This window comes from Equus przewalskii, chromosome 1 (assembly GCF_037783145.1).
Source record: "Equus przewalskii isolate Varuska chromosome 1, EquPr2, whole genome shotgun sequence".
NCBI lineage: Eukaryota > Metazoa > Chordata > Mammalia > Perissodactyla > Equidae > Equus > Equus przewalskii.
In genome coordinates, this window is record NC_091831.1 from 118,906,371 (window position 1) to 118,926,212 (window position 19,842).

Consider the following 19,842-nt stretch of genomic DNA (forward strand, 5'->3'; position numbering starts at 1 on the left):
TGCATCCCCAGGAAGGCCCCCTGCTCTTCTTCAGGTGGGTCAGCTTCTCCCTCCTGCCTGGCCTGCCTGCTCCACTCCTGGAGGCTGCCCTGGGGCAGAACGGGCAGCTCCATACTGGGACCGCAAGCCAGGATATGGGAGGCAGGGGCTCAGGAGCCAACCAGGGGAGGACTTTGTACCGGTGGCTCCTGCTGGCCATGTAAAGCTCTGGCCTAGGAGGTAGGGAGCCCCATGCCTGAGGGTGTGCCAGTGGGCTGGATGCTTGCTTCTAGAAACATGTGCTGGCAGAGCCTGTGACCCCTGCACTCTCCCCTTGTACTTGCCCTAGTAATGCAGATCAGTGGGTGGGCATTTACATCGAATACGAGTTCCAGACCCCCATCAGCACCCTCCAGAAATCCAGCGTCATGGCCAATGGTGAGTCAGGACTGGGATTTCTGTGTCTTTGGCCAGCAGCCTCTTAATCTCTCTGGGCCTCAGTGTTCCTCTTCTGGAGAATAGATAGAATTTCATTTCAACAACAAATGCTCATGAGCCAGGGCCACAGAGAGAAATTGGATATGCAGCCTTGGTTGGGGAGCTAAATAGAGATGAGAAGCTGGGATCAGAGAGACAAGATGGTCCAGCCAACTCTTACTGCCCAGGATCTCGGTTAATCTTCACATAAGTAACAAGATCTGTCTCAAGTCAGGGGCAAAAGTGCTCAGCTCTACCCGCCGTGCCAGAGCTGCAGGAAGCCCAGTATCTCCTCTTGGGACCTCCCCCCATAGGAAGACTTATGCAGGATTGTGCAACCCAAAAAGGACATCAGATCCACAACACCCTACTCAGGAGAGTTCTGGGTCCAAGCAGTCCACGCCGGTGACGCAGCCTGGAGCTGCTCTTGGGAGCCCAGTCAGCTACAGAAGGCGATAGTCCACCTACCGTGCTGAATCCCAGCCCTGCTGTGGTCCCTGCAGCCTCTCGAGGGGGCTCGGTGCTGCAGGCTCTGCCCCATGCCCCATACACAGCTGTCCCTGGGTGCCAGCCATCCAGGGTACAGTGGGATTGGTTTGGGCCTCTGCCCTCTGCAGGCTCAAATCACTCTCCCTCCACTTTCCCAGGGATCCAGCCCCCAGCCCTGGGGCATGTTTCCTCTTCAACCTTCAAAGCTCAGAGGGCCTGTCCTGCCCCTGTTAGCGGACCCTAGAGCTGCCCACCGGCCCTCTGAAGGAGGACTGCGATGTTTATGTCCACGAGCCCCTACAATGACCCCTGCCACAGCACGGTTTTCTTACACTTCTCCCACGAGAGCAGGGAAAGGTAAAAATAAAAACCCAGAAGACGTAAGTCGAATTATCAGCTCCTGCTTCACTTACACCAACTCTGGGAGGGAGCAGGCTGGGTATCATCATCCCATTAGATAGAGCAGAGCAGGGCGGCAAGCTTTGTGTGTGGGGGCCAGATAGGAAACGTTTTAGGCTCTGTGGGCCCTAGGATTGCTGTCACCTCTACTCAGCTCCTCCCTCGTAGCAAGAAAGCAGCCACAGGCAACACGTAACCAGATGAGCGTGGCTGTGTCCATGCACAACTTGATGGATATGGGAATTTGTATATCACAACTTTCATGGGTCACAAAATATTATTCTACTCGATGTTTTTCAACCATTTAAAAATGTAAAAACCATTCTTAGCTCACGGGCCATACAAGAACAGGGAGTAGGCTGGACTGAGCCCCAGACTGGATTTGACCGACCACTGGCCGAGAGCATTAAAGCCTGGGGTTGCAGCCACTGGGCAGAGCTTGGTCCTATCCCAAGGCTCCCCGAAGAGGGGGGGCCTAGGCAGGTAACCCCCATCACTCTAGGGGAGAAGGCAGAGCTGGTGCTGTATGAGGTGTGGCTGCAGATCCTGGACCAATCCTTCACCAAGGCCTTGAAGGACAAAACCAGCCCTGAGGCCCAGGAACTTCAGGGGATGCTAACGAGATGGGTGAGGCGGTGGGTGAAGAGGAGGAAGGAGCAGGAGACTGGAGCCTCGTGGAGGGGACCCGACAAGGCTTTGGTAGAGCTGGGACCCTCTTTGTCCTCTCCTGACCACCAGGTGATTACTGTCCTCAGACCTCTACAGAGCTTTGGCCAAGTCGTGGTAGAAGGGTTCCAGTGAGTCCATGGGGCTCAGGGCTGGACTCCGGGGGTGGGGCAGGAGGCTGGCAAAGACAGCCTCCCCAAGTCCCCCCAGCTTGTCCAGCTCCCTGACACCCTTGATGATCTTCCTGCCAGGCCAGACTCACTGACTTCCAGGGTGAGTGCCGCCTTCTTCAGGGCTGCGCCTGCCCAGGCCCTCGTGCTCCAGGGTCTGCACATCCTGTAGGAAGCTGAGGGCCTCTCAGTGGAGATGGTCTTCCCAGACCTTGGCCAGACCTCTCCCTGTTTCCCTCTGCAGGCCCCTTCCCTGTGTCTGTGTCCTCTATCTGCCTCCTCCCTCAGGCTCGGTTCCTTGCTGCACCTGCCTGCCCTGCGTCTGAAGCCTGCCTCCCCTGCCTGCCCTCTCTTCTTCCTGGACTAGCCCCCAGTTGGCTGCCCTTCAAGACCCAGGCCTGGCCCTGCCTCCTCCTGGGAGCCCGTCATGGTGGCCCCAGCTCCCGTGTTCTGTTCCTGCTATGCCTTCTGGGCCAGGACCCCATGCCGGGACTTCTCTGCAGGCCTGGCTTTGCTTTCTCAGAGGTCTGTGATCTGGGAGGATGGGAACCCATCCCGTTCTGCTCAAAGTACCCTCAGCTCCAAAGCCTTGGGTCAGCCTGACACCCCCACCTCCAGCTATGCTGTGGCTCTCACCATCCTGGCCTCCTGCTTATTTTCCTCACCCTTGTCCTGCTGAGTGCCTGGCTGGGCCAGGTGCTCCTTCCTGGAGGGCAGGCGGGACCTTTGACCCTCTGAGTCAAGCTGAGGGGTCAGCTGGCCCCTTTATGACTCACTCCTCACCTGAACCCATCAGCCGCAATTGAGGGGTTTCTAGCCAGGTGGGCTTGGCCTGACCCCAGTGATCCCCACCCTTCCTGTCCCAGGTGCTAAAGTGGAGGGACTGCTTTGGAGCATTTGGCCTGGGGACCCTGAAGCCCTGCCTTCGGCCTAGCCACGCACGGCAAGGCCCGAGGACCCTCTCCAGAAAGGCGCTTGGAGTGGATCCTTCCTGCTCCCCTGGGGGCTGCCCTGCCCTGCCCCCCCCACCCAGGCCCCCGGTCCTGTGCAAACATTTCCCTGTGGGTGTTAGCAGAGCCTGGGTGGTGCAGTCAGTATGCCCAAAAAGCTCACCTCCTTTGCCCTAGGGCACGACCCAGGAGTGGTCAGGCAGAATCCTCCAAACCGGCCCCACTTAGCCCCAGTCCAGTCCTGGCTGCCCTCCCACAACCCTCAGAAATGATGCTGGGGGCAGAAGTGGGGTGACAGAGACCGAACTTAGGACCCAAATGGCAGGGAACCAGGAAGGGGAAATGGAGACCCACAGAGGGGACCTTGCCTCCCCCACCACCCACAGGCCCTGGAAGAGGTGGGGACATATGTGGCCCTAACTCAGTTACCTTGATGACCCCAGGGCCAGGTGGATGTGGGGGAGGGCAGGCAGCACTGTTCTGGGTGCACACAGACAGTTCTTCCTGACTCCTGGCTTTTGCCCCCTTTTCTCTACCCCCAGGTGACCCCTCATGCTACTGCTCCCTCCACTGCAACCCAAACTCCAAACCTCTCCTTCTCTGCCAAACTTGCCCTCAGCCTTCCAGACAGTGCCTCAACCCAAGAAGTGAATCCAGAGCCAGAGAGGGCAAGGCACCAGCCCGAAGTCACACAGCAAAGGGGGCTTCTTCCCTCCTAGGACACCCAAGGACCTTGTCACCCACATCAGGGAGGTCAGCTGAGCTTTAACCACAGGCTCCCCCCACTCCCCAATGTGCATAAAGTCTCACTGCCCTTTCCATACTCACTCCAGGCCAGGTCCCCGCCAAAGGCTTCACACACACATTTCTCCACCTCATTTACAGACAAGGAAACTGAGGCACACACAGCTAGACAGTGATAGAACAAGAACTTAGGCCCAGGTGAGAAGCCCCAGTCTCTGCTTCCCCTCTGCTACGTTCTCACCCTGCAGTGACAGGAACCATCCTCGGGGAGGAGGAGGAATGAGAGTCAGGGCTCCCCCGTGGGGCACAGAGGTTCAGAGAAGGGAGCGGGCGGAGGAGGAAGGCGCGTGGGTCCAACGCTACACCTACCTGCCCACAAGGACTCCCCACAAGGCAGGCGCTCAGGTCAGGCCCGGGGATTGCCTGGCACCGGGGCCTCTGGAGCAGAACATGGCAAGGCAGTGGTCTGGCCTCCCTCCTCTAGAGCTGTGCGGGGACCCACATCCCCACAGAGCATGCAGGAAGGAGAACAGCTCCAGCTCTCTCAGGAGGACTGGGGATGAGGCACCCTATGCCTGGCCCGGCACGGTGGGGCTGGGGGCACTATGGGTCTAAGGAAGAGAAACCAACCTTCTCGGGTATGGAAAATTCAATGACAAGGAGCAGGTGGGAATTGATATCACAAAGTTTTTGTTTCTAGACGCTCATTTAGACAATCATGCAGCTTGAGGACAGCAGAGAGGCCTAGAGTAGAGCCTACAGGAGGAGGTCAGGGCAGAAGACTGACAGGGCCAAGTGTGGGAATGGGGGCTTCTGGGGGCAAGGCCCAGCCCCAGACCAGAAGGCTTGGGTGCTGGTGGCCAAAGTGAGGCCTGGCTGCTACACAGCAACTCAGAGCCACTGGATGTGTGGGCTTCGCCAGGAACAGTGTGGGGCCGTACGGGCAAGCCAGGCTCAGGGAGGTCTGGCAGCGAGGCCAACCCTGACAGCATCCTATTGGTCTGAGGGTGGGAGGCAGGCTTGGCGATCTCCTGGATACCCCAGGTAGGCAAAGGCCTTGACCCACAAAACTAGCAGCTTCTGAGCCCACCAGGACACAAGAAAGATTTGGCAGCAGTGGTGCAGGGGGATGGTGGGGACTCAGGTGTAGTCTTGCCCTAAAGTCTCCCCCACCTGCAGGAAAGCCAGCAGGCCCAGTGGGACCCAGGAGCCCAGGGCCCAGACCGCAGGCTTACCCAGTAAGATGCCAAAGAGGGTCGGCAGGAAGGTCACCATGTAGGGGTTGACGGTAGCTGGTGGTAGGTTCCTCTGCACTTCTGTAATATGCAACCTCTCATTCATACCCCTGAGGGACTCCTGCCCCACAAGGCTCTACCCCAGCACCCTGAAGACCACCTTGATATATGCACATATGCCAGGTCAGTCCCCACTCTCCCTGAACCCATAACTTCTGACTAAAGGGCTAGGGCAGGCCAGGGTGGAGAAGGGGGCCCTGGAAGATGTTCGCCTGACTGCCATGATGCCTAAAACAGGAGGAAAGATTGTGCCCACCTTGTTCTCTCAAACTACCTCCATGAGCTTGGGAGCTCTGGTAGGTGACATGGGAGAGGAGGCGGCGGGATGAAGGGGGACAGAGCCTGAGGGTGAGCTCTGGGCCCCTCCTCTCTTTGGGATCTGCTTCCCTGGCCCTCCACAAACCAGGCTGTGTCGTGCCTTGTGTGAGGCCTTGCACCAAGACATAGTTTACACACATCTGGTGAACACGGTGGGTTTAGGGAGGTGGCATAACCCTCAGAGGGGGTAAAGGGAAGGAAACCCACACACCTAGTGTGGCCTTTCTGGAGGTGACACGACAGTAACTGCAACATATAAGGAGAAAGAGTTCACTTGGAAAGATGAGCCAGCCAGATGGCCATCAGGCTGGACGGCCACCACCAGGGGCTGCAGGACGGTGGGGAGGCCCGGCCCCAGGGCCCCAGAGCCAGGAATACCAGCTCCCCCATCCTGATAAGTGAGTCTTTCCTAAGGAATTTTCCCTATGGGCAGGGTGGGGTGTGCAGGACACTCTTCCCACAGGCCCCACCAGCATTATACAGACTTAATTCTCACAGCAACCCCAGAGCGGAGCAGCCCCGTTCTCCAGATGAACAAACAAAGGCTCAGAGGGATGAAGATGCAATGCTGTCCCCTCCTCCAGAACTCAGCGCATGCTAACAAGCAAGTACTTCTCGAGTACCCAGGAAACAGGCACTGGTACCCCATCTTATAGCTGAGGAAAGGGAAGCACAGAGGTTAAATGACCAAGTGACAGGGCTGGGCTCAAAACCCTGCTGTCTGACTCCACAGTCTGTGTTCTTGACCACATCCCACGGCAGGAGCTTAACCAGGATCTGAACCTGGAAGGCAAAACTCTGCTTCTTCCTTCCACGACCCGGGGACAGGGCATGCAGCCCCAGGTCTTGGGAGACAGCTGTGTGAGATACAAGCCAGCCCAGCCCAGGCCCTGTTGGTTTCCCATGGCCTGAAGGCCAGAGAGAATGCTTTGAGGCCACCCCCACTACCCTCCTGGGATCCTCAAATCAGCCCCTGCAGGAGGGGGAGGCAGGCAGGGATGGGCTCCAACAAGCCTTGGGGGGAGGGGTGCAGGAACAGACCACCTGCCTGACCTTCCTGCCCCGAACCCCGTCCAGGTACCCTGCAGGGGAGAAGGGGCAGCTGCCCACCAGGCCATTGTTCACTGGAAAAGGACTGATGGGAGGCCCTGGGACTCGATCCCAGCAGGAGAGCATGACCCCTGGCTACCTCCAGCCTGACCCAGGCTTACCAAGGTGAGCCTCGTAGACAGATGTGATGCCCCCAAGTGGCTCTATAAACTTCCTGTTGAGGATAGTCAAGGAATTAGGCAAGACAGTCTTGTTCAGCTGAGACCATGGCAGGCACAGGAGGGGCCAGAAGCAGACAGAGGTCAGCTGGGCCCAGGCAGGCTGGAGAGGGAGGCCAGGTCCACGGCTGGTTGGCTGGGGCTGTCAGCCCCTGGGGAACGTTGCCAAGCCTGGCTTTGCACTTGGGCTTCTTCCTGGAACTATACATGCCTTGACACCGGCCTGAGGGAGAGGAGGCACTTGTAGCTATACGCAGGCACCTAAACATGGGGGGCATCATGCCCAAAGACCACAGGGGCAAAGAGCTTGAGGAGACGCACACCATTGACAAACCCTTGTCCACTCACACCAGACCATATCCCTGCCCTGAGCCCACTGTCTTGTTGAGGCTTGACAAACAAATGTCGGTGCTGTGGGGAGGGGGCCTAGCCCAGCCCAGGACACCCAACAAAGCTGTCTTAAAGAATCTGCTAAGGAGATTCATCCAGGACAGGACTCACAGGTCCACGGCCCCAGAGCTACAGGCTGGGTGTATCCATGTGCTGGCATGCCTTGGCTGCCGCTGTGCACAAGATGTCTGAACTGGTGGGTGATTGGGGCCGGGTAGGAGACGTGGAGAAAACTGCCTTCTTTGAGGGCAACAGAGAAGGGAAGATAAGTAGGGAGGAGCCCCCAGACATCCTGCCTCAGGCCTTCTTCCACCCACCCCCAAAGCAGGCCTCTCCCTACGTAGTCCGTAAGCCGGGTGGCACTATTCTCCTTACTGTCAGCAACTTCCCAGCTGAGTTGGCAGAAGCTAACAGAGCCCAGATTCATCAGGAACGTTGCACAGGTGACATGCATAGAACAGAATAGAGGCGCATGGGAGCCCTGTCAGGCCTGGGGCCTCCAACAAGGTAGCTGCCCTAGCCATGGGCACGCTGTGTGGGAACCTGACACAGGCCTCCAACACGAAGGTATCCAAGTTCCAGGGCTGGAGCCAGACTCCCCTCAGGAGCAGGGGATACAGTGGGATGGGACATCGGTCACCTAGACATCACAGGGGCTTTGAGGCCACTGGCTAGCTGGAAAAACAAACACAGGAGCCCTGCTTGAGGGTACGACTGGGCCTGGACTACTCAGACCTGCCTCTGACAGGGGCAGTCCCATCCTTCTGGTCAGATTCCAGAGCTGGGAGCCCACCCACACAAGGGTGGGAAAGAGGGGAGCTGTAGTCTCCCCAGAGTCTCTCACCCAAGTGCACCCCATAAGAAGGGACACAAACACTGGATATTGCCCCCAGCAGGCTGTGGCCTCCTGGCTTGGTCTCCATGTCCCCCGGTTGAGTGGGGATGGGGTTCCTAGCAGCTAAGGTGGGAGAGCAGCAGGGTCCCCAGGGTGGGATAGGAACATAACAGGAATTATGAGCGCTGGGGTTCAAGGAAGGCCACTGCAAGATGTGCTACTCTGGCATGCGGATTATTTTGAGCTGAAGATAATAAAGGCTCAGAAGACACAGGAAGAACATTTGACCTTCCCCCAAACTACCTAAAAGAATTTAACATAGAAGGCCTGTTCCTGGAAGGAGCTAATACCATAAGGTAACTATAGTATAATGTAAAATAGGTGTGATAGAAAGGCACCAGGCAGCCCATTTTTGGCCCAGCAGAAACTTGTTCAACAAATATTTGCATTTCCACTTCCGTGTGAATTGCCTTCCTCCCTTCTGAAATCCCAAACCACTACCCCCAACATCCACCTGTCTTTAACTGAAGATGGTATTTAAGGTGGCAGCTTTGGCCTTCTGGCGAGTCACTCAGTTTTCCAGGGTTTCTCCCATATATGCATGTAATTAAACTTTTATTTTCTTCTGCTAACCTGCCTTATGTCGCTTTAATTATTTGACCAGTCATAAGATCCAGAAGGAAAGGTGGGGGATTCTCCCTCTTCCCCTACACAAGCCTCAGGTGATTCAAACTCTTGGCACTTCACACGGACCACACCCTCTGTTCTCCAGCTTGCAGGACTGAATGAGTTGCATTGGATTTTGAGCCATTTTTTCTGGCCCTGTCCCCTCCCCCTCCTCCGGCTAGTTCCCCGCACTCCAGCCACACCTGGGTATTTCCCTTTTCCAAACATACCCGTAGGCCCTTGCACATGCTGTTCACCTGGCTCAGATGGCACTCAACACTTGTTTTTACCTACTTCTTCCTACTTGTCTTCAAGGCTCACCCATTTCACACAGCACCTCCTGGGACCCAAGGACACCTACTCATCCCCAGGCAAGACAGGCCCCTCCTGAGTTTCCAGTGCCCTTCTCTCAGGTTCTGTGGCTGCAGTGACCATAATATGTTGGAGTTGCCCATCTCTTGGCCTGTCCCTTTCACAAGCCAGGGACCTCTTCTGGCCCATATGCATACAATACTGGGACAATGGCAGCTGCACTCTAGATCCTGCCCCATGCAAGGCCAGGCTCCAGCTGTTGGGAGGCACAGGAGGAAAAGCGTCACTGGGCTCAGTGAAACCCACAAAGATTAGGGTCAATGCCAGGCAGGTCTGACCAGCACTAGCGGACTGGCTCCTGGCCCAGATGGAATGTGAAACCACATCCAGGAAGCCACCTCAGCAGACCTGAGAACAAACCTCTGTGGGAAAAGAGCCCAGCAGGCATAGGGTGTCTGCAGGGGTCCTTAGCCCAGCTAATGTGTGGGAGGGGCCGTCCCTTGTTGGGATGCAGTCACCAACATGGGTAGGGGGGAACAGCTTCTGTCCTACCTAGACTTTGGCGGGCACACCCTTGGTCCTGGGAGAGGGGCATGTGCTGGGGCCTGGTGACTGGGCAGTGGGCTAAGGCCAAGAAAGGGGGGCGCTTTCCCTGAGCAGGTAACTGGCTACCCCGTGGGCATGTGACAAGGGCCCACCTGGCCAGAGCCAGCTGGCATAGGGTGTGGAGAGCCCCAGCATCTTCGGGGGCAGGAACAGGGAGAGCTGCAGCCTGTGGGCAGAGGGCTAGGCACCTGGTGATGACCAGACCAAGCTGACCCTGACCCACCTCCCCCAACACAGCCAAGCCCCAGGTCCAACAACAACCCCAATGCTTTAATGTTTAATGGCCTGCCTCCAGGACCCACAGCCTTATTACAAAACCTTAAATGGGCCAAAGGCCCAGTTTGCAAGCCTCCAGCTGTTCAGCACTCTGCAAGGAGGTAAGCCACAGCAGGCTGGCTGATGGGGTTCTGGCTTGGGGAGTGCCAGGGTCTTCAGTACATCTCTTCAGAGACTTCCCAGAACTGAGGGGTTGCGCAGCCTGTCCCTTCTAGTCCCTGAGTCCCTGCAGCTGCTTGGCTTCCAGCAAACACACAACTTTCTCAGGATAATGCACCATGTGGCAGAGGCAGCTCAGGAAAATCACTGGTGTCAATTCAGGACAGGCCTGGGGCCTCCTGAGTTGAGAGCAGCAGGCTCAGGACAAGGATGCCAGCCCCAGGCTGTATCCTTGTGCCCCCTGTCATGGGGAAGGGGAGGGGTAGGCTCCCTCAGGGAGCTCCCGGCTGGGGGTTGGGGCCCAACCCCAAATGCTGGGGCTATGGCCCTAGGCTTTCTCGGGGATGACCCTAGAAAGTGTGAATCACACACACGTACAATGTACCACTCTGAGAAAACCAAGTCCTATGACATACACAGACTTTCTAGAGGAAGGTTCTGCTTGCCTCAGCCTCACATTCTAGACCCTGGCTGAGATCTAGGCCCCTGTCCTGGGCAGGGAGCAGAGAGCAAACCATAATGGGTGTGTTAGGCATTACCCCCACAACACCCTGCGAGGTAGGCTGTGTTGTCCTATTTTACAAATGGGGAACAGAGGGTTCAAGAGAGGAGGTGACCTGCCCGGTTACACAGCAAGGAACACAGGAGCCAGGACTCAAACCCACATCTGTTGGACTCCAAAGCCCACATTTTCTCTAAGGAAGAAATAGGAAGGAGTCCTTTCTAACAAAGGCCTTCAAGTTAAAAGCTCAGGGGCTCTCAGCCCAACCTGGGGGTAGGGGTGCAGGGTGAGAGCTGGAGGAACTCCAAGGGCATGTCCACTCCTGACCCCAGGCAGCCGAAGAAGGGAGGGGGAGGGAGCGTGACTCCCAGACAGCACCCGTGACCAATGCTACAGGTGGTGGCTCTGGCTGCCCAACAGCTGTGGGTGCGGCGTGGGCCGGTCTGGTCCTGAGGTTTTGTGGCCCCAAGTGGGCAGTGCCAGGCCATTGAGCCAGGCAGTTTCCAGCAGGCTACGGAAGCGGGCCCTCAGTGTGGGGCCGGGTGGGCTGGCACTGGCAGCAGGAGTAGGTGAGGCACCATGGGACGCTCCCCCAGCAGTTGCCTCTGCTTTCTCTGGGCCAGGGGTTGATGGCTTCCTTCCCGGCTTCCTGGCCTTGGGGACAGGTGACTTCCAAGCCAGGGCTAGGTTCTCCGGCTCATCTCTGGCCATGGTGGGTTCTGAGGAGGGTACAGTTCCAGCCTCAGTGTCCAAGTCACCTGGAAAATGAACACAGTCAGGTTACAGACCTTGAGACCCTCAGGTCCCATTTCCTGGCCTCCAAAGCTGTCTACACCAGTGGTTCTGCTCTGTCCTGGGCCAGGACAGTCCAGGTAGGGTCACAGACATCAGGACCCTTCCCCGCATGTAACCACTAGCCAGAGACCATCAAGCCAAAAGGGGGGGGTGCTTCTCCCCAGGTGACACCAGAACTCTGTCTAATGAGGGCACTGCTCAGAAGCTGTTTGGGTGCAAGGACAAGAGGAAAGAGGCCAAACAGGCCAGATCTGATCCAAAGGCCCACTGTACAGGTGGGGAAATCGAGGCATGGAGAAAAAGTGGCCTGCCACACATTAGAGTACCATCATTTTTCGGCCACTCCAGCCCCAGAGCTGGAGCAGGAGCCAGAGCCCAGGCAGGGACTGGCCTGAAGGCAACGCCCAGAGGGAGAGGGGTGGAGGAGGAGGCGGAGGGGATGGGAGAGGGCTCCTGATCAAGAGCACGCCTGCTTGGAAGGGAGGCTGCCAGGGGATTACTGTCTAAGGACAGTACAGAGGGCAGCCCCCCAAGGAAGCGGGGAGGACCCACAGCTGAGGGAGGGAGGCGGAGAAGGTACCAAACTCCAGCCAGTGGCAGGAAGCTGGGCCCCAGTCACTTCCTTATCAGGCCCCAGACTCTTGCAGACTTGGAGCAGGAGGGGACTGTGAAGTGCCAGGGCCCCACGGCCCAGCAGGCAGCCCAGGAGAAGGAGAAATGGACCTGTCCCTCTCTGGGCCCAGACCACCCAAATGTACGGGGAGGAGATTGGGCTGGGGGGGCCCTCTGAGTGACACCTGACACACTCCCACACTTTCTTACTCAGGAAGGGAATGCTCACACTTGCATTTTCTTTGCACCTCATTGGGACAAATGCCCCAACTTAAGTGCTCAGAGGGCAGCAATGCTGTCCTCCAGACCTCAAGCTCCACATCTGCACTCACTACCTCGGGCCCCTTCTCCACCCCAACCTGGAACCTGGACACGGGGAGAGCCCAGGGCAAGGCTGCCAGGAGGGGAGGGGACAAGAAACACTACGGAGACAGCCTGGACAGAGGCTTGGTGGTGGGAAGGCTGGGGGGCGGGGAGAGAAAGACTACAGGGCGGGCCTTGGGCCTCGATGCCAGGTGTTCTGACACAGCAGAGGCAGTGACGGACACCACCTGGCACCATCAGCAAAGTCCTGGCTGAAGAAGTGAGATTGTCCACACCACGAAACACTGCAGCCATTCCTGAGAGCAAGGTCAGGCTAACTGAGCCGACGGAGACAATGCTCCGGGCCATAAAAAGAGCACGCTGGAGAACGATATGCACAAGACATCATTTAGTGCCACAAAACAACATTCCGACTTACGGGCACACTTCGGGGAATGTAAATCCCTGGGAGGATTGTGCACATTCACAAGGTAACAGTGTGTGGGGGGGACCCCTGCCAGGGTTCAGGAATGAGGCGCTGGGTGAGTGGGTGCCATTCACTGAGATGGGAAAGACTGGATGGAAGTGAAGCTTAAGGGAAAGCCCAGGAGTATGGTTTGGGAGGAGTTAAGGGTCAGAGAGACACCAGGTACAAAAAGCCCAGCAAGCAGTCAGTTATTTGGGGCTCAAGCTCAGAAGAGGGGAGACACAGACACAGGGGGAAATGATCTCAGGTGGAGAAGACCGTACCAAAGACGGAGAAGGCACAGCAGAGGAGGAGAGGGACTCTGGGAAGGTGCAGGGCCAGGGAAGGTCAAGAGTTTCCAAGGAGACAGAGCAGTTGGAATGTTCAGAGGCTTACAGAGGGGACTTTGAAGGCTCTTAGTGATGCTGGGGGCAAAGAGCGATGGGGATCCATAGAGCCCACCCTGGAAGGCCAGCTCCTCCCCTGACACCAGTTCTTGGGCCTCCCCTGCCCTTTCCAGAGGCCCTGGAATCCCTTAGCTGTGACCACTCACACACCTGTCACGCGCTCACACAGCTCCGGTGGCTACTGGGGCTGCCCCATGCTCACCCAGCTGGCGGCGTACACAGTCACGCCACTGCAGGCCCAGCAGGTCAGGGTAGATGTCAGGCAGCTGGCGCAGCGCCAGCAACTTCAGCATGCGTGAGGTGCAGCCGTGCAGGGCCCGCTCCCGCAGCGCCCGCTCCTCCGACAGCGTGGTAGGACGCAGCTCCACGCGATGCTCCTGCAGCACATGGTCCACGGAAGCAGGCGGCAGCCGAGGGAAGAGCCGCTCCTTTACCAGGTGGATGGGCACAAAGATGGCGCCGGCCCGCACCACATGGGGGAAGGGGCACTGCTGTGTGCACACGAAGCTCTGCAGCTGGGATAGCAGCTTGCCCAGCAGCCCCTGCACACCCTGGCAGTCCTGCCATGCTGCCTGGCCCCAGGGCCCAGCCATCTCAAGCCACTCACGCAGCTTCTCAGGTGGAGAGTGGGCCACTGAACCTGAGATGGCGTCACATAGGGACGCATGCAGTCCTGCAAAGTGTTGCTCTGGGGAGTCTGCTGTGGTGGGGGTAGAAGCTGGAGCAGGGCCTGCAAGTGGAGCCGGGGCTGGAGCAGGTGACGGAGCTGGAGCAGGGGTTGGGGAAGCCATGGCTACAGCTGGAGGGCTGGGCAGTGCCAGGTTGAAGCAGGCCACAGGCAAGGGCTGGGTGAGAATCTGTAGTCCAATGGGCACAGATGCAGGGGTGGGTGCAGGCTGTGCAGGCTCAGGGGCTGAGGTGGGTGCAGATGGGACCACAGCTGCAGGCAAGGGTGCTGGCCGGAGGATCTTGAATTTCCGGAACATGAAGGCAACGGAGCTGTGGAAGTTGGTCCTCGGGGTGGCCTCTGTGGTCACTGGCATCCCAGGCAGCCCAGGTGCTTCTGTGACTGTCTTTTTCAGGCCTGGCGGATCCGGCACTGTGTTCCCCATACCTGGCATGTCTGAGACTGTGTTCCCTGTGCCCGGCACATCCACAGCTACAGTGGGCTTGGCATGCACCACAGGACTAGGGACATTGAGAGGAGGAGCCTCTGCCACTGGCTTCTTCACACTCAAGTCCAGTGCCATCTCCTCCCTAAGTGAGCAGTGCGCCCTGGAGGGGGCCTCCTGGGCCGGCAGGGTTCCCTTGCAGTCTTTGTCATGGCTCTCACTGGGGGCTGGGGCTGGGGCCGGGTCAGGCTCAGCTGTGGCCTCAGGTGCCTGCACATCCAGGTAGTCACGGTAGGGGGCCAGGCTGAAGACATTGTCGATAATAGGCATGGGTGGAGAGCTGGGTGGCAGCATGCCCTCATTCTGTGGAAGAGATTGGCGCTCCTCAGCACAGGGAGGGAGAGCCGGTGGGGTGCGGGGAACAGGACTGTCTCCGATGACAATGGGTGCCCCCAGGTGCTCATCAAGCTGGGGCTGGAGCTGCTCTTTCCTGCAGCTGGGCAGCCACATCTTCTCCTCGGCTTCCTGTACTGGTTTCTCCGTAGGCCTCATAGGCTCTGAGCACGGCTGGCGGGCAGGTAGAGGCTGGCACGCCCGCTGGAAGGCACTGGGCTGTGGAACAGCCTGCATACTGTTCTGGGAAGGTGGTGTCCCTCCAAGCCCTGGGGATGCTCCATAGAGAGAGAGATCATCCCGCGCATAAGGAAAGCCCAGTGTCTGGGGGGCAAAGTCCAGTGGGCAGCGTGGAGCGAGAGGTGGCTCCAGCTTGAGGCCTGGTGAGGGTGCTGGGACAGGTGCAGAGGGGTAGGAATAAGTGTCCAGCCCCACTGGGGGCATATAGGGTGTCTGGGCTGCCTGCTGCCTCAGGTAGGGGCTGCTCAGTCCACCAGGTGGGTACCCAGCCCCCTTGTGAGCTCCCAGAGGCTGCACTGGGAGCACTGAGCTATAGCTGCCCTGCTTCTCTGGGTGGCGACAGGCTGGAGGGCAAGGCAGGGCCTGCGGGGGGTGAGGCAGCAGGCAGTGGGTTGGCACTGCATCCTGGCAGGCTGGTCCCAGGGGTTGGGCCAGCTGGGTCCAAGGACTTGGGGGTCCCTCGGACAATGCCTGCTTGGAGTCCCCAGAGTAAGGACCTGCATACTTGGAGGCCAGGAAGCCTGTGCTGTGGATGGTCCGATACTTCTCTAGGAATGCTTGGCATGGAGAGAAGCTCACTGAGGAGTCTTTGCCAGATCCCCCAGCTGGCACCCCACGCAAGAAAGAGCCATCCAGGGATTGGCCCTTTCCAGGAGCTGGGGTCAGAGAACAAGGGGAATTGGCCGAGGGTAAGAGGGGCCCAGTCACCAGTGTCCAATCAACATCTAGTGGTCTCTTCGGTGGCCCTTCCCCCAGGCAAGGGGAAAGCCCATAACACAGAGGGTTGCGGTAGACAGGTTTGGGTGCAGCCAGCGGTGGGCCTGGGTAGGAATGAGCCTGGGGACTGAAAGGCAGGAGCTCAACAGGGCCAGAGTCTTGTACCTTCTCAGAGCTTTCTGCTGGTGGGCGGTAGAGCAGGCAGTTGCTCAAGAGACTGTCTGTCCGAAGTGGGGGTCCTGCCATGCTGGTAGGGTACAAGGGTGGGTATGGGGTCCAGGAAGCGAACCGTTCTGACCCTGCCTTGGGAGCACCCCCCACGGGACAAGAGAAGTAGGCACCCTTGTAGCTGCAGGGGTCCTGGTTACCAGCAGAGGTGGGCAGGCTGTGCCCAGGCCCGGAGTCTGCCTCTAGGCGGGGCAGCTTGCCATACATCACAGGCCCCAGCGTCCCCAGTGGCCTCTTCTCCGCCATCACTGTGAAGGCTTCAAGCCCTCCGCGGCCCCAGCTACTCAACTGCCGACCTGGGAGAGAGAGGGAGAGAGGCAGGGGCTGTCAGAAGAGGCTATAGGCAAACAGGGCTGCTACTCTCACAGGCTCACTGTCACACCTAAGAGCTGGGCACTTTGCAGGTGCTCGATAAAGACAGTACGAATGAATCAAGGCATGAGCCAACAACGCAGAGCTTCCCAAGTCCATTTCTGAAGCTGCAGAACCTCTGTTTGACAAATTCTTGTGTTGCAGTCCTACACATACCCCCCACACCCATTCCAGGAGCTCCTTCTGTTCAGATTTCCTCCACATGATTCCTAAGACCTCTCCCTTGGGGTTTCAGACTGCAGGGCAGTCAGGCTCACTTCACTTGGCTATCTCCATATACAGGTGAGGAAACCCATTCACTTCAAACTCACTGATGAAACAGATGGGCCGGGAGGCAGGCTCCCCACTTCCCACCACAAGCTCTTATTCCAAGATGCCACAGAGACCTCAAGATGCCCACTGCAGCCAAGATGTGGACTCAGCATGGTCATAAATTCCGACTTCCTGTGGCCCTCTAGATCTCTCTGATTTGCCGGTCTTTTTAAAAATGGCAGAGCCAGGCCTAGAACCCAGGTCCCAGGAGTGATACTGATGCAGGGCTTGGTTCGGAGGGCGGCTTCCAAGGTGAAGTGGCTGGAGGCAGTGCTTCCTTCAAGCCCCACCCCCAGCAGGAGAGCCAAGGCCGTCCAGCAGATGGTGCTGTGGCCCTGCAGGAAGATCCCAAAAGTGTCTGGTAGGAGAGCCTGTGTCCCTTCCAGCCCTTCAGCTGCAGTTGGCTATTCCAGGCCCAGCACCAGGGACAAGCAGGTGGGGAGGTGGGAGGACGTGAATACCAGTGAAGGAAACCCCAGGGCCACAGAGCTGGCAACTACCCTCATTGTACTGATGGAAAAACTGAGTGCCAGAGAAAGACGAAGGCCCTGAAACAAGCCCAAGCAAGGTCTGGGACCCAGGCCTAGAGAGGTCAAGTGTGGGTTTCCTCAAGGCAGCAGGCACCCAATGACTCATGAGGGGTCATCTGAGGCCAGTCTGCCAGGGCCACATTGACCTGCCCTCTACTTCCTCAGCACCCTGTTCCCCAAAACCCTCAGGTGGCTTAGAAAGGATGAATCAGCTCAATCTTGCTACGATTAGGCCACGGGCCAGGTGTCCCAGGTTTCCATCACCAACAAGCCAAGACCAGCCCACCCTTGGAGCCCCTCCTCCTTTCTGGTTGGTGGCCAGCAACAGCCACAGGCTGAGTTAGACAGCACATTCTGGGGACAGGAAAAGCCAAGGGTAGTATGGGGGCCAATGTCTACTCCCAGCCCAGCCTAACTACACTAAGGAAGCCAGGCAGGACCCTCAGAAAGAAAGTTGGCTCATCTTCTGGTCAGAATCTGACACCTCAGGTCAGCCTAGAGCAGGGGATGTTCCGGAGAAGACAGGAAGGGGCATCAGGGCATGCCCTATGGCAGGGACCCTACATTCCACTGGGAAAGCCCCCAGCCTGCTGAAAGCAACTTTGCAAGAAGGGGTTATATGGCTCTGAGGTGCTGAGCCCCCGCCTCTGTCTTCAGGGAGCTCTGGATTAATTAAGTGCTGGCGCTCGTCTCCCCTCCCCCACATGCTCCTTGGGGCCTGCTCCATAGCCACCTCCAGCCCCGGGAGTCCTTCTCTCCTGGGCTCTGCTCATTGTTTGCCCTTTGCCCCAGAGACTTCCTGAGACACGCCCCAGGACCCAGCCAATAGAGGTGAGGCCACCTGGGACCCTCAGGATTCTTTGGGGGAGAGATGGGGGCTCCAGGGAGCAGCAGAAGACTATGAAGGGTATGAGGGTGACCTTACCACCTGACAGTAGGAGATGGAGAGCCTATTATACACTCCCTCACGTGAGGTCCCTCCCCACCCAAGACAGTAGCCAAAATGTAGGTGCCTCTTTCCCTGACACACACACATACTGAGGAGGGAAGCAATGGCTTGGAGAAGGGCAGGACCCCAGGGAACACGGTCACATCACCCTCTGGGCCACCAAGTTGTCCCCTGGCTGGGCTAGGAGGACCAACCTCAGCCAGAGCCCAGGGCAGGGTACAGGAGAAAAGCCCACCACCGCTGTCCTAGCCCTTCCCTAAGCAGCAGGGGAAGATGCAGCCCCTGGCCCAATTCCCTGTCCACCTCCTGGTGGGTCTCCGGATGACACTGGGAAAGACCAGGAAGAAGAGAGTGATCCTGCCCAGCTGTGGCCAGCGTCTGGACTCTCCTGGCTGAACCGGGCCCCCTCCCTGTGTTCTCACACCTCCCCCAGCTGAGGTTCTGGGTCCTGCAGACGCCACAACCAAACCAAGGGCAGCCCAGGCTCCAGTGGAGGGGGAAGGGTCGCGCGGTCGGCCTCTACCCCCTTTCCTCTACCTGCCCCGCCCATAACTCTCGTGCCTGGGGCCCTCAGTCGAGCTGGCTTGGGGGCTGCCGCCGCACCCGACCCCGCGGGCTTCCGGGTGTCCCCATGCGCTGCCCGCAGGCGCACGTGCACCCCGGCAGGCTGAACACAGGCCGCCGCCACGCATGCAAACCCGTGCCTGCAAGTACGTGCATGGCCCACGTCTGCACACACCCCCCTCCAGAACTGCGTTCTCCCCTCGCTCGGGCCCCTGCACACGTGTGCACGCAGGTAGGCCCGCGCACCGAGCCCTACGGACCGACACCCAAAGACTGGCGGGAGGTCCGGAGCAGGGGGCGGCCGGCCGCTGAGTCCAGGCAGCCACCGCCTCAGGGCGATCCCGCCAGCCTGGGCTGCAGCCAGAGGGTGAGTCAAGCCGTAGCGAGGAAACCGCAGGGCCGTCCCGTCCCAGCAGGGCGCGTCCAGGGCCCCGCGGCGCCTCAGCGCCCGCCGCCCCCCAGGCCTAGCTCCCCCGCCCCCTCCTCTCCGCGCGGGCAGTCCACGTGAGCCGGGCCCCGCGGGAGGCCCGAGGGCTCGGCCTGAGCTCCTTCTCGCCGGCCCGGTGCCGGGGCCCCGGCGGAGCTCCAGAGCGCTCCCGGGCCCCGGGAGCCTCGAAGTCCGAGGGAAGTTAGGGCAGCGTCGCGACCCCTGCCCGGCAGCCCGCCCGCCAGGGGCCGGCGGCAGTTAGGAGCCACACCACCTCGACCGAGGCCCGGCGCGCTCCATCCCCGGGCCGGCCGGTAGGGGCGCCCTGGAGCAGCGCCACCCGCCCCTTCTCCACGCGTCGCCCGCAAACTCGGCCCAAGTTTCCGCGCCCGCCGAGCGGGCGAGCGCCTACCTGCAGGGCGCCAGGCTTCCCGCTGTGGCTGCCCGGGGCCACAGCCGCATCCTCCAGCGCCGCCCAGGCTGCGGGTCCTTGTCCGGCCGGGCCCTGCGCGGGAAGTCGCGGTGAGCAACAAGCCTGGAGCCACCCTCCTCGCTGCCGTTCGCGCCGCCGCCGGGCGCCGTCTGCGGTCCCAGGCGGGGCGGGCTGGGGGCGGGGCGGGGGCGGGGGCGGGGCGGCCTGCGCGGCGGGGGCAGAGCTCGCCGGCGCTCTGGGAGCCTGCTCTCCCCTGGGCCCAGGGGTGCCGAGGGCCGGCTTGGGCCCGCCCTCCCCGACCGGGTCGCGGGCGCTGTGCACTGTGTCTGTACCCACTGCACTCCGCGAACCATTGCCCGGCGCGCCCATCCACGCCTCCATTCAGTCACTCCCTTAGATCATTCATTCATTGCCACTTTCTAGCTCTGTGTACCTTGTGCGTGCCACTTGACCTCATGGAGCTTCAGTCTCCTTATTTTAG

The 19,842-nt window shown here is 59.2% G+C and overlaps 1 protein-coding gene across 2 annotated transcripts; it reads right to left on the minus strand.

The window, feature by feature from the left end:
- Positions 1–8,576: 8,576 nt before the first annotated feature.
- Positions 8,577–19,529, minus strand: C1H15orf39 (chromosome 1 C15orf39 homolog). Of its 2 annotated transcripts, none has more exons than XM_070574685.1 (3): positions 19,341–19,529; positions 13,287–16,070; positions 8,577–11,259 (listed from the first exon to the last, which is right to left on the minus strand). In XM_070574685.1, exons 2-3 carry the CDS (start codon positions 16,018–16,020, stop codon positions 10,892–10,894), a joined length of 3,102 nt encoding a protein of 1,033 aa, XP_070430786.1. In that variant the 5' UTR covers positions 16,021–16,070; positions 19,341–19,529; the 3' UTR covers positions 8,577–10,891. The 2 variants fall into 2 exon arrangements, with proteins under 2 accessions (XP_070430786.1, XP_070430796.1); XM_070574695.1 differs by having other exon boundaries at positions 13,235–16,070; positions 19,341–19,508.
- Between the last annotated feature and the right edge of the window lie 313 nt (positions 19,530–19,842).

What these genes read in the sequence shown, in the direction of transcription:
- C1H15orf39 (XM_070574685.1), bottom strand. Translation starts at nt 16,020, where the DNA reads ATGGCGGAGAAGAGGCCACTGGGGACGCTGGGGCCTGTGATGTATGGC. An exon ending in CTGTGTACGCCGCCAGCTGG is followed by an intron (nt 11,260 to 13,286) that starts GTGAGCATGGGG and finishes TTCATTTTCCAG; the next exon opens with GTGACTTGGACACTGAGGCT.